The 12,289-nt window shown below is 39.6% G+C and overlaps 1 protein-coding gene across 2 annotated transcripts; it reads left to right on the top strand.

Moving 5' to 3' along the window:
- Nucleotides 1-203: 203 nt before the first annotated feature.
- dync1li2 (dynein, cytoplasmic 1, light intermediate chain 2) lies at nt 204-11,314 on the top strand. 2 transcript variants are annotated; one of them, XM_077519476.1, is made up of 13 exons: nt 204-377; nt 977-1,050; nt 1,390-1,506; nt 1,613-1,843; nt 3,791-3,954; nt 5,038-5,131; nt 5,234-5,369; nt 5,541-5,652; nt 5,747-5,806; nt 5,903-5,947; nt 6,057-6,177; nt 6,703-6,831; nt 8,584-11,314. In XM_077519476.1, exons 1-13 carry the CDS (start codon nt 292-294, stop codon nt 8,598-8,600), a joined length of 1,386 nt encoding a protein of 461 aa, XP_077375602.1. In that variant the 5' UTR covers nt 204-291; the 3' UTR covers nt 8,601-11,314. The 2 variants fall into 2 exon arrangements, with proteins under 2 accessions (XP_077375602.1, XP_077375601.1); XM_077519475.1 differs by having other exon boundaries at nt 8,579-11,314.
- Nucleotides 11,315-12,289: the final 975 nt, after the last annotated feature.

Genomic DNA, 12,289 nt, shown 5'->3' with positions numbered 1-12,289 from the left:
ATAGGCTACACGCAACTATGTTAAATCAGACTAACTTTTAATTTTAATTTAATTTCATTGAAATTTTATTTATTTATTTATGTAAATTAAAATATATACTTAACTGTACCTTGACACACGAATATGCTAGTTTATTTGCCATTACCCCGCCCGGGAACAGACAGTGCGGCGCGGCGTGGCTTCCGAAGAATGAAACGTACCCTCGGCCACCGACGAGGGCGGCGCTAGTGGTGGTGGCCAAGCAGCAGGCAGGCAAGCAGGGCCTTGCCTTTGTGCTCGTTCAGATAGAAGATGGCTCCCGTTTTGGAGAAGCAACTCCCGGGCGTAGCCGGGGCAGGCGACAACAACAACGAGGAGGAAGAAGGACTCGACCTTTGGCAAGTTCGGCTATTCTTTTAGCGGCGTAACTGTTGTATTCTGCAGGGAAAAGTACAGCCGCCGCGGTCATGTTTGTCACCACAGTTTGCTTCCCAGCAAACACCGGTGGCCGGGCTAACAGTAGCGTTAGCACAATTTGAGGCTGGGCGACTAGTTTGTTGGCGTTCTTTGTGGTTATTGAGTGAGTGTCTGTTGAAGAGTCGCTAAGACTTGCTTGTCTCTTTTACACACATACACAGGAATAGTTTTAGTCACTCAGCCAGTTCAGCACTTGCCGTTTACTTATTGGTTTGTCTTGTGTCAAGTCACACTAAGCTAGCTGCTGTCATTTAGATCGGAGATACTTCACAACAAGCTAACAGGAACCTTCGTGCTTAACGCCTTCGCCACGAATCTGCCCATCTCAACCAGTCGAGATGACATCATTTCAGTTTTTCTATTGCATATTCGGAGGACAGATTGGGGGGAAAAAAGATTTATCAGAATGACAACTGTGGTTTGTGTAACTTTTTTTTGGCCTGAATCTTTTTTTCTTTTTTTTTATTTGGTTGCAAATCTGCCGTACTAAAAAATAACCCAACTTACTCCTGTCTCACAGGACCTCAATACTGAGTGATGTTTCGACCCGCTCAAGTTCAAAATTGCCATCAGGAAAAAACATTCTGGTATTTGGTAAGTGCTTATGAAATCAATATTGTAGAAAACTGACAAATAGCATTGCTACTATTGTTTGTTGTCAGCCCAGAAGGGAGTGGAACAGTTCATTGTTGTTTCCTTCTTCTTTAGCTGCTCTTTATAACATGCAATTAAATGAAATGCCTGATGATCAATACATATTCAGCAGTGCTTGTGATCATGAGGAACACATGCATATGTGGAGGTTGAGTATCTAAAGTATAATGTTAACTCAATCTCTCACCTTTTTATTGACTTGACAAAGAATTATTCTGCCTTGATTCATCATTCATTCATATATTAAATCAGTCAGCTGATGGCAACAGTGTCTTTTAGGGGAGGATGGATCAGGAAAAACTACACTCATGTCCAAACTTCAAGGGGCTGAGCACAACAAGAAAGGAAGAGGACTGGAATACCAGTACTTAAATGTCCACGATGAAGATCGGGATGGTGAGTCCGCCCGCCTGGTTAATATTTAATCTGTACTGGTGTTTTGTTTATAGTCCTTACTGTATACTGTACTCAAATTTTGTTTTGTTTTGTTTTTCTTTGGCAGACCTTACGCGATGTAATGTGTGGATCCTGGACGGAGACCTGTACCACAAAGGCTTGCTCAAGTTTGCTGTTTCCACTCAGTCGCTATCTGGTTGCTTGGCCATATTTGTTGTGGATATGTCGCGGCCCTGGACCATTATGGAGTCACTACAGAAGTGGGCCAGTGTGCTACGTGACCACGTGGACAAACTGAAGATACCTCCAGAGGACATGAGAGAAATGGAGCTCAAGAGTAAGTAAAGGTTGACTTCATTTGTGCACATTTGGTGTTTTTCGATGAGGAAGGATTTGTTTTGGGGCCAGTCAGAATTGGGTCACAATTGAGTGTACAGTTTACTTGTCATGTAAACAATCAGGTTTAAATTGAGGTTATTTTCTATCCCAGCATCTGAATTATTAGAATTATACATTTCAATTATGCATAGACCAAGAGTGGTCTTCAGGTAGGCATCACTCATTTGTTCCACCATATATATATGAGGAATTGCAGAGAAAATGAAGACCACGCATCCAGTTTAACTGACTACCTGTAAAAAAGAGCAGTTGGAGGGTAAGACTGGACTGAAGTGTGTAATTTTGCCCATTGTTAATACTGATTCTAGGTCATTGTCAGAAGCTCGTGATCCTCAGCAGTGTGTTCTGGCCATGGGCAAGTTCTACAGTTAACTAGTCAGACGTACGCAGATCGGATGATGTTCTACTGTTAAATTTAGCTGTGGTTATCTAGCTCATGAAGAGCTCTATTCTATTGAGAACAAATGATGCTTTTTGTGCAAGTTAGTTAGGCCTGTGTGGTTGTCAAGACTGTGCTCCTCTGCCTTGCATGTAGGTTTGATCACTTATGAGGTCGGAACGACTAAATTGTAGCTCTAAAAATAAAAGCAATTGACTGTACACAATTGTGTGTAATCTATGCATATTTTGATAGTAACACTATTGGTTGATAATATCTTTGATTGCTGTCAAATGTATTGAGTATCTGAATGATGATGCAAAATCATGATTAGTGACATCACAATTAATTTGAGGCCAATTGCTGTCAAACTAAGCTTTAACTTGACATGGCTGCATGTGACCTACACTACAGTACAGTATTATTGTATAGTAGTTAAAAGGAGATTTAAAAAATAATAATTGTGCAATTCACTTGTACAGTATTTTGCCAACTTATGATAGGAAAAAAAATAGAAGCATGTTTATTTCAAATTTTGTGCATGTACCCAATTTGGCTTAATTGGGAAACAAAACAACAAACAATGTAGCAATTGCTGCATAACAACGTGAATATTGGCTGATTAATAAATAGCTCCACATTTTTGAGGAAATCCATTTTTCCTCATTTATTATTTCAACATAGACCTCACATAAGATATCAGCTGGATAAATAATTCCCCAGCATGACAGCATTGACTTCTAGTGAGATGGAGTCACATTATATTTCAGTGGAGTGGATGTGTATGAGCGAGACAAGCAGGACGTTTGTGAGAGTGGCTTCAATCCAAGAGCTGTTGCAGCCCTCTTGCATCATTGTTCCCTCCCCTCCCGCAGTAGTATCATGGATGTTGGTCTGCTGAATTCAGTCTGTGGGCTGGACGCTCTGAAAGCGGCTACTGGGTTTTTCTACTTAAATTACAGGATCAGTTCAGAATGTAAAGTGAAAAGGGAAGCAATGAAGGCTTAGGAAACAAATATCAAGATTTTGTTTTTGTTGTTTTACCCACCTGATGACGTCTTGAGGCATGTTGTACTCACGTTAACTAGTAAATATTTTGAACAGAAATGTAAAAGATGTACTCTCCGGGATAGAATATTTCTCTGCTTGTTGCCCCACATCCTAAATCCCATGTTATAAAGTCAAGGAATTGGCTCTAAAATGCAAGTTAATCTGATGTCGCAGGCTGTCCCTAGTTACATTCCAAAGCTCCTGAGGAAGTAGGCCAAAGCTTCCTGCATCTCAACACGCACACTCACTGCCAAAAGTCTTTAACAGCTGGAGTTGAAATACAAGGATGCCATATTTCTATAATTAAATATGTCTTGGTAACGCTCACTGTATTGCAGTATTTGAAAATTTGCTCATATTCCACCACATCCTGCCGCTATTGCAGTTATTTGCCATGACCGTTTAATTGGTATTATAAATAATATTTTTTTTTCCCCCCTCCCTTATATTCTTAAGTGGTGAAAGCGTTCCAGGAATACGTAGAACCCGAGGATGCCACCCCTGCCTCTCCACAGAGACGGGCCCTGGCAGCAGGCGAAGATGAGGCTGTGGTGTTACCACTGGGGGACAACACACTCACGCACAATTTAGGCATTCCAGTGCTAATAGTTTGCACAAAGGTAAGCGATTCCTAAAATTTCCTCAAATTACAAAATTCCAGTTTAAGTGCAACCTCTTCACAAAGAGTTAGACATTTAATCTAACATCGAATTCTTCATTTTGGTTACGTGCAGCCTCCTCACACAGCCCAAAACGATTTTCCCAAAGTTCTCCTGGAACATCTTTTTACATCTCTCTGCGTTAAGCCAAAATACCACTTTATTATCTTGGCACCGTCTTCCGTTGCTGGATTTTACGGATGGGTTCTTAAAACCTTCGTGAGCACTCACTCATTTCGCAGTGTGAAATCTGTTCCTCCCCAACAGAGCGTTTCGGTGCAAGCTTTTACTTGGGTGTTGTGCTTTGTGAGAGGCTGACCTGTCTTAAAAAGAAACTATTCTTGCTTGGTGAGCCTCCAGGCAAAGACTTGAGCTGAAAGTTCCTTGCTATCAGCAGGGCTTCACATGCTTGCTGGGAACTTTAAAATAGCAAAACTTTGCGTCTGCCCAGACAGATTTTTGGGCTCGTCAACAAAGAGCTCTCTTTCTGATCATATTCCTGTATCTTCTTTACCATCCCTTCTATCATTGACTTTTAAAGTGATTTGGTGTGAAGAACTTCCACACTCATGGACCTTCCACATAATGTTTTGGCAAACACATCATTTGTACTGTATTCTTTTTCACTACAAGCACATTAACATCAAACACCCCAAAGCTTCAGATGACTTATATGTCCAAATCCATCTTAGGGACTGCAATAATGGCTTTATGGGGCACTATAGTTGCCAAAATAAGATAAAAAAGGGCTTCAAATGGATAAAATCAGCTTAAGAGGGAGATTGATGACTATTTCCATGACTACGCAATATGGTTTACAGAGTGATGACAGTGTTGTTGACAGTACCACATGCAAAAGAAAAAAAAAATGCCAAATGTAAAATAAATAAATAAATATATATGTGTATATATATATATATATATATATATATATATATATATATATATATATATATATATATATATATATATATATCTCCCATTTCATGTTTCTACGGCATTAGTTTATTATTTTCACGTTTCTATCGTCTCTCTCAAATCCAGTGTGACTCGGTCAGCGTACTGGAGAAGGAGCACGACTACAGAGAAGAGCACTTTGATTTCATCCAGTCCCACATTAGGCAGTTTTGCTTACAATGTATCCTTTTTTCTTTTTTTTCTTTTTTTTTAAATGTTGCCCCTCATATGTTCTTTGGAGCTTCTACACCAACCGACATTATCCTTTGACCCAACTAAACAGATGGAGCTGGTCTTATCTACACCTCAGCCAAAGAGGAAAAGAATCTAGATCTGCTTTACAAGTATATTGTACATAAGTTATATGACTTTCACTTTATCAATCCTGCCCTAATAGTGGAGAAGGATGCCGTTTTCATGTAAGTCAAGCGAAAAATCCACATCACTATTTCTTAGCTCAGTCTTCAAAATTGAACATTTCCATTATGTAAAGCTAAATTCTTATTCTTGAAATGTAATGTGAAGCACTGAGTACTTTCAGGAGCAAGATTCAAATGTAGTGCACTGAACTCCTCATTATATTTTCCTAGTCCATCGGGGTGGGATAATGACAAGAAAATCTGCATTTTGCATGAAAACTTCACAACAGTCAGACCTGAAGATCCATTTGAGGATTTTATCACTAAACCTCCAGTTCGAAAGGTAAAGCAGTTCATTACTGCAGACCAGAGTATTTACTTTCTCATATGTTCTCATTCATATCTGGAATTGTGATTCATTCCCGTGTTGCGTATAGCTGGTGCATGACAAAGAGATAAATGCGGAGGATGAACAGGTATTCCTGATGAAACAACAGGTACGACTTGACGCAAGATTATAGCTGCAGTTTTCCTGCATTGCAAATGATTCACATCTGAATCATACGGTCACTTAACTATTTGTGCTTTTGCAGTCTTTGTTAGCAAAACAGCCAGCCACACCAACAAGAGGAGCTACCGTAAGTGTCGCCACTACAACTCGTAAAGCACAATCCGGCCTTTTAGTTTGCACATTTACCCCCGTTGACATTTAGTGATGAGGTTGTCGCTCTGATTTCTGTGAGGCAGGAATCTCCAGGACGGACAGCGTCAGGTTCTCCGAGACCTGCAGCAGGACGCGCTGGCCAGCCCACTTTGAGCAGTGGTTCTCCCATGGCTGCCGTCAAAAAGCCTGATGCTAACATGAAAGGTAATGAAAATGTTTTCCAGTCCAACTTCATGTTCAAACATGATAAAAACATGAGCATTTTTTTTTCTTACAACCTGGACCTTTATCATTTTTTTCCCCAGATATACTTTAGACATTTAATCCACCAGAAATATTTTAATCGGTTTGTCATTCCAATACTGCCCCCAAGAGGTAGTTCGGAAAAGGATGTTGACTTAGTTACATCCTGTACAAGCCACCCATTGAAAGGCATGTTTATTGTTTTTATATGTCTAAATAGAGCAGCTAGGAAGACCATCGTGATATTTGGACAAGTTAGATTAATACTGCAAAAAACAGATTTTGTTGTTCTTGTTGGTGGAGATGAATTCCCCTGGTTAAAAACGAGAGGCAACAATGTATTTATTACCCATTCTGGAAATTTGTCAAAGGCCAACCACAGCTCTGTATTGTTCATAAAATGTTTTACAGCTATTACGTAATGTTTTTGCAGTCAAGTGTAGGTCATTGATCTTGACTTTGAAGTCATTGCACATCTTCCCACAGCGGGAGCTGCCACTGAGGGCGTATTGGCCAACTTCTTCAACAGCCTGTTGAGTAAAAAGACGGGATCCCCGGGGAGCCCGGGAAGTGGAGCCGTTGGAGCTGGAGTTCAAGGCGCTGCCAAAAAAACAGGTACAAACACGTATTGCCCTTCTGTGTGTGTATTATAGCAGGGTTTTTTTTTTTTGCATGTAGAGCGACTCTTAACAGATGTGTGGTGTTAGATAAGGAAAACATTTGCTGTGTGGAGTTTTATTTCCACAGCCTGAACACAAATGTTAAAAAATCAAAAATGACCTTCTGAAGTGTGAAGAAACGCGACAGGCCTGTATGAACCAAACCTCTATTCCCATTATTGTAACATTTTGCTTTGCATTCCACCACTATATTGCTCAACTAACTGTTATATGATTATATGATTTTTTTTAAATACAAGTTAAAAGGCAAGGCGGCACAAAATTTTTCTTGCCAACAATGTTCTATGCAGCCCTACTAGTCTAAACACGACATTCAGATTAATATTGCATTTGTGGAATATGAGTGAAGCAGCAAAATGGTGTTCATAATGGCTTAATGAGGTGTTAATCCTACCCAAAATAAAAACAAAATCAATAAAAAAAAATAAAAAAGTCAACCTCTACTTTGGATAGAAAGTGAGGAAACACTCTGTTCAAGTTAGGCGGCCTGAGTGGCAACGTAAGATGGCTGTCGGTGGCTTCACTTCTAATGGTGAGTAAGCCAAGCGGCATTGATGTTATGCTGCATTCGAGGATGGTCGGAAGTCGGACTTTTCCGAGTTCAAACCAGTAAGTTTGTACGGGAACACCACCTTGAACTCAGAAATTCCACTTACGAAGTCGGAAGAAAAAAAAGGACCCCGACTTCACCGGCGGACTACAATGTGACGTCACTCTGAATGGCAAAACACAATTTACTCGACTATAAAACTAGATAGCTTTCTTCATTCATAAGTATTCGCCATAACTTCACATAACGCAACGTACGTGATAGTATTGCCGCTATATCCCGGCATAAAATTATACAGTAAACTACTTAACTGTATGGAATGCTAATGAAATAAAATTAAAACAATAAATGAAGCAAAATTGCAAAAAGTTAAGTTTTCTGGAGGTCAAATTGAGTTTTGAGGACCAAAATAAAAAACAAATTTATCACTATCCGCCATTTTGGTTGTTTACTTTCATCTCGAACGCTTTGAGGTCGGACCTGGGAAGTTTCAACTCGGATGTTTCCGACTTCCGACCATCCTCGAATGCAGCATAAGTCCGTTCATATGCAAGTGTGATCTCAAGGGACGGCCATTATGACACTTGCTGTGGACTGAAAATGACATCACAGTTGCTCAGGTAACAAGAAATCACGGCTCACCTGTTTTCTGAAGCTGAGCCACGATTGATGTTTACCTGAGCAACTGTGATGTCATTTTCAGTCGACAGTAAGTGGCACAATGGCCTGCCACCTGAGATGGTTTTGAACAGATGCATTTTGGTGCTTAACTTATATTTCACACACAATATTAATCAGAATGCCGTGTTGAAACTAGTGGGGGCATATAAAACATTATTGGGGTTGACGTCCCATTTAAATATAACAAACTGAGAATGCAGTGACTGAATTGCTGAGAAGCGTAAAGCAGAATGCATAACGTCCCTCCCTTTTTTTTTCTTTTCTTTTTTTTTTCCAGCTTTGAGGATAATGCATGTGCATGTTGTAGTTCCTTTTGCACATCTTAACGTGGCAACCGCTCAGCATGGAATAAACACCATCCAACCTCCACTCATCTGCTTGCATCTTATGAGCGCACACGGAAGCTACAGGAGATTATGTTTTTGCTTTTGTGTCCCTTTTTATTTCCAAGGGCAGAAGCCGGGTTTGACTGACGTCCAGGCTGAGTTGGACCGAATGACACGCAAACAGGACCCCATGGTTTCAGCCAACAACATACCGCCGCAGACTGAGAACGAAGCGTGAAGTCCACAAAAAAAAAAAAAAAAAGAAAAAAGCTGCATTGTTCATCGCGTTAATTATTGAAATTCAAAGTATACATGTGAGCGTTAACAGTTGACCAAATTCCCAATGTCGTTATCAGAACAGAGCAGATTTTGCCAAAACCCGTTTGGGACACAATCAGAAGAAAGAAATGGTTAAGAAGATGCTAATGAGATGATCGTGCTGAAGAATCAGTTCTCCCCACTTTCTGTGTTGCCCACCAAGGATGTCTATGGAGAAATACAGTATATGGAAATGGTGGCAAGCCTGATGGACTAGGTTGCAGGCCTCCCAGTAGATGAGGTATATTAGAAACAAAAAAACACTCCTGAGTGGGTTTGAGAGTGGAAACGCACTGGCCTTTGGCTCAGCTTGTTTCATGTAAAGATTTGGCTCGAAATTAACAATTTTCTTTCAACTTTTAATTGCATACGTCATGAAAGTTAATTCAGATGGTTGCGAACAAAATGTTGGGCTTATGCCAATGTATTTATATGAAGTTCCTCCTTTTTCTTCTGTGCACCGTTTAAGGAAACGATCTCTACACTGCATGCCGCTGACGGCAAGAAATAAATGGGACAAAATCTCGATAGCATCGCCCGAGTCATCTGGAAGGATTCTGTAAATACGTACCAGGAAAAAAAAAAAAATGTCTTCAGGTTTTATTTTGTGTATATACAATTCTTGCCTCTTTGACTAACTAAGTTGGCCATTTGACAAGGCTTTGAGGCTCCAGCAGAATATTTTCTGTAGCTACAGGTGTGTATATTTGGGAAGCGGGTTTGGGCAGCATCTTTCCTACGATTATTCCCAAAAGTGCCTCGCACGCGAGCTGCTCACGCTCCAGCAGAGTCGCTCTTCGGCATGAGAGGAAATGCACTGTAGCTGTCGAAAGGTTTTCGTCCATTTCTTGTCATCCAAATAATTTATTTTTATTTACGTTTTTGCTCATGTACATCAAGCCTGTGGTTGCTGTTGTTTTGTTAGTTTTCAGAAGAAAAAAAAAAGTATTGTGGCCTCGATGTTTCGTATAGAAAAGAGCTAACACCTTTTTTTTTTGGAAACCTGCATTTTCATGTACCCAAAACCAAAACACGAGTTGCTTTGTTGAAACAGAAAAGAATCCCTTCCGATTCAGTGCCCTAATATCATTGTACACTCTTCCCGGTGTTGTATACACATCGTCCGTCACTTCTCAGTTGAAAACATTCCGTTTCTACGTAAGGATGAGAGGAATCACTTCCCCGTTGGAAACCCTTTTTGTTTAGTCTCCCCTACAGTGCCCTCAAATGACCTTTGCCTTCAAACTACACTTTGCCTTCACAACATCACTCTCGTGCTAACGGTATTGAACCTTATCGGTCTGTAATATTTTAGTTTAGAAACTTGTTTTTTTGTTCTTCAGTCGCTTTCACACAAGATATAGTTAACAGAAAAAAGAAACACACTATTGGACAGGGAAGCAAATGCCATTGCCCAGTTTTCACTATTTTAGTGAAAACATACTGGTGTCCAGATGACTTAATTGATTATCATATATGATGTGAGGAGATACAAACTGCACACTGATTACATTTCATCAAAACGAGGTTGTTTTTATTGGTTTGTGACTGGGTGGCATATGCAGTCGATGAAGCACACCTCCATGACAACCACGATCCCAACATGTTGAAATAAGCACTTTTCCTTCGACTCCTGAATCACTTTTTTACCTTTTGCAACAGTTCAAGACACGGAATGCATCATTTTTCACCTTGCCTTTTTGCGCTTAGTGATGAACCGGCACCGTAAAATAGCATATTTATCTACATTTGCTGTTTACGTTTTGGATGGTACACCGTGCGGTTAACTTCTGATTCCCTCTACCCCCCCTCCCCCCATTATTATTGTTTTTTTCTATTGAAACTGTGCAGTGAATATTTGCAAATGAATATCCACTGTCATCTTTGCCCAAGTCTCCTTTGTTATATTTACAAACAATTTTTTTAAACTACGGTTATGCCTATTGACATTTTCTGTTAACAAGCTTTCAGATGTCACTCCAAGCTGACTGATTTGACCTTTCTGCCCATACTTGTTAGAACTGTAAAATAATTAGGTTCAACGAATGAACTGCCCTCCTGCTGCTTGGCTCCATAATTGCACATTTTTTTGTTTGTTTTCTCTCTCTCTCTCTCTCTCTCTCTCTCTCTCTCTCTCTCTCTCTCTCTCTCTCTCTCTCTCTCTCTCTCTCTCTCCCTCTCTCTCTCCCTCTCTCCCCCTCCCAACATTGAATAATGAGCAGACATAACTTTTGTACTCTAGCCTCAGTTGAAGTCAACTTGCTTGACAACTTTAATGAATTGCCTTTGACCACTAGTGGCGGTCCTCATCTATATGAGACTACAAGCTTCTGCTATCAGTCCTTTTGTATTCAAGATATCAAGACATTATAAGCATTCAAATGGCTGCTTTTTTGTGTACTGAATTAATTCAGAATTTGATTGTATGACTTTAACACAATTGCGTAGCCTCTAAGCTGCCATGTGGATTCTAGCTTCTTGTGCCGACAAAGATGAGGAAAATGCTTATCAAGTCCCTGGCTTCAATAAAACAACGAATCCAAGTGTGTTGTCTTTATTGCGATTATGGTGGTGATTGGTGGACTGGTTTCACTTTGGGTTGGACATAGAAAGTTACATGTATGCACTGTTTTTATAATATATCTACAGCTTGTTTTTTGTTTTTTAGGATGGAAAAAGTAGAATGCACTGAGACTCCAAATGGGGCAAGCCAAAATAAAGTGCGGTTTGTTTTTGTTTTTTTTCTTTTGAGATTATCATCTCTTAAAGGCAATCTTACCAACTCATTCCAATACAGTGTCAAATTTATTTTCATCATGGCCCACATCAGGTTTGTTATTACTTAAAATCATGGACATATATTTACCTGCATTGTACTATCATACACATTTTAATCTTGCTATTTGCTTTAAGTGGGCCACAACAAATGTGGTGGGCCTAATCTGGTCCCCGGACCTTAAATTTGACACCTGCATGGGGTGTTATTTTTGATTTTGTAATACCACACCCAACCACTGGACGGCAGTAAATGTCAACTACAGTAACAGCTAAAAAGACGGGCAGTGTACAGTTATGTTGATGCTTAAAGGGATACTTCACTTATTTGGCCCATTATAGCAATAAAAAGTTAATATTTTGTCTATAATGAATTTGATACTTTCATTATTTTTCATGTACAATTAGTACCTTTAAAAACACATTTTGCAACTTGCTGTCGACTGAAAATGACATCACAAGGGCTCAGGTAACCAATCACAGCTCACCTGTTTTCTAGGTTTGGTCATGTGACATTCACAAGCTGAGCTGCGATTGGTTACCTGAGCCCTTGTGATGTCATTTTCAGTCGACAGCAGGTTGCAAAATGTGTTTTTAAAAGGTACTAATTGTACATGAAAAATAATGAAAATATCAAATTTATTATAGGCAAAATATCCATGTTTGACTGCCAAAAATGGCTAAATAAGTAAAGTATCCCTTTAAATTTGACAGATGAAAAAAATATATATACTAAATAAATG

Source organism: Festucalex cinctus, chromosome 4 (assembly GCF_051991245.1).
Source record: "Festucalex cinctus isolate MCC-2025b chromosome 4, RoL_Fcin_1.0, whole genome shotgun sequence".
In the NCBI taxonomy this organism is placed as follows: Eukaryota; Metazoa; Chordata; class Actinopteri; order Syngnathiformes; family Syngnathidae; genus Festucalex; species Festucalex cinctus.
This window is presented reverse-complemented; position numbering and strand designations above follow the sequence as displayed.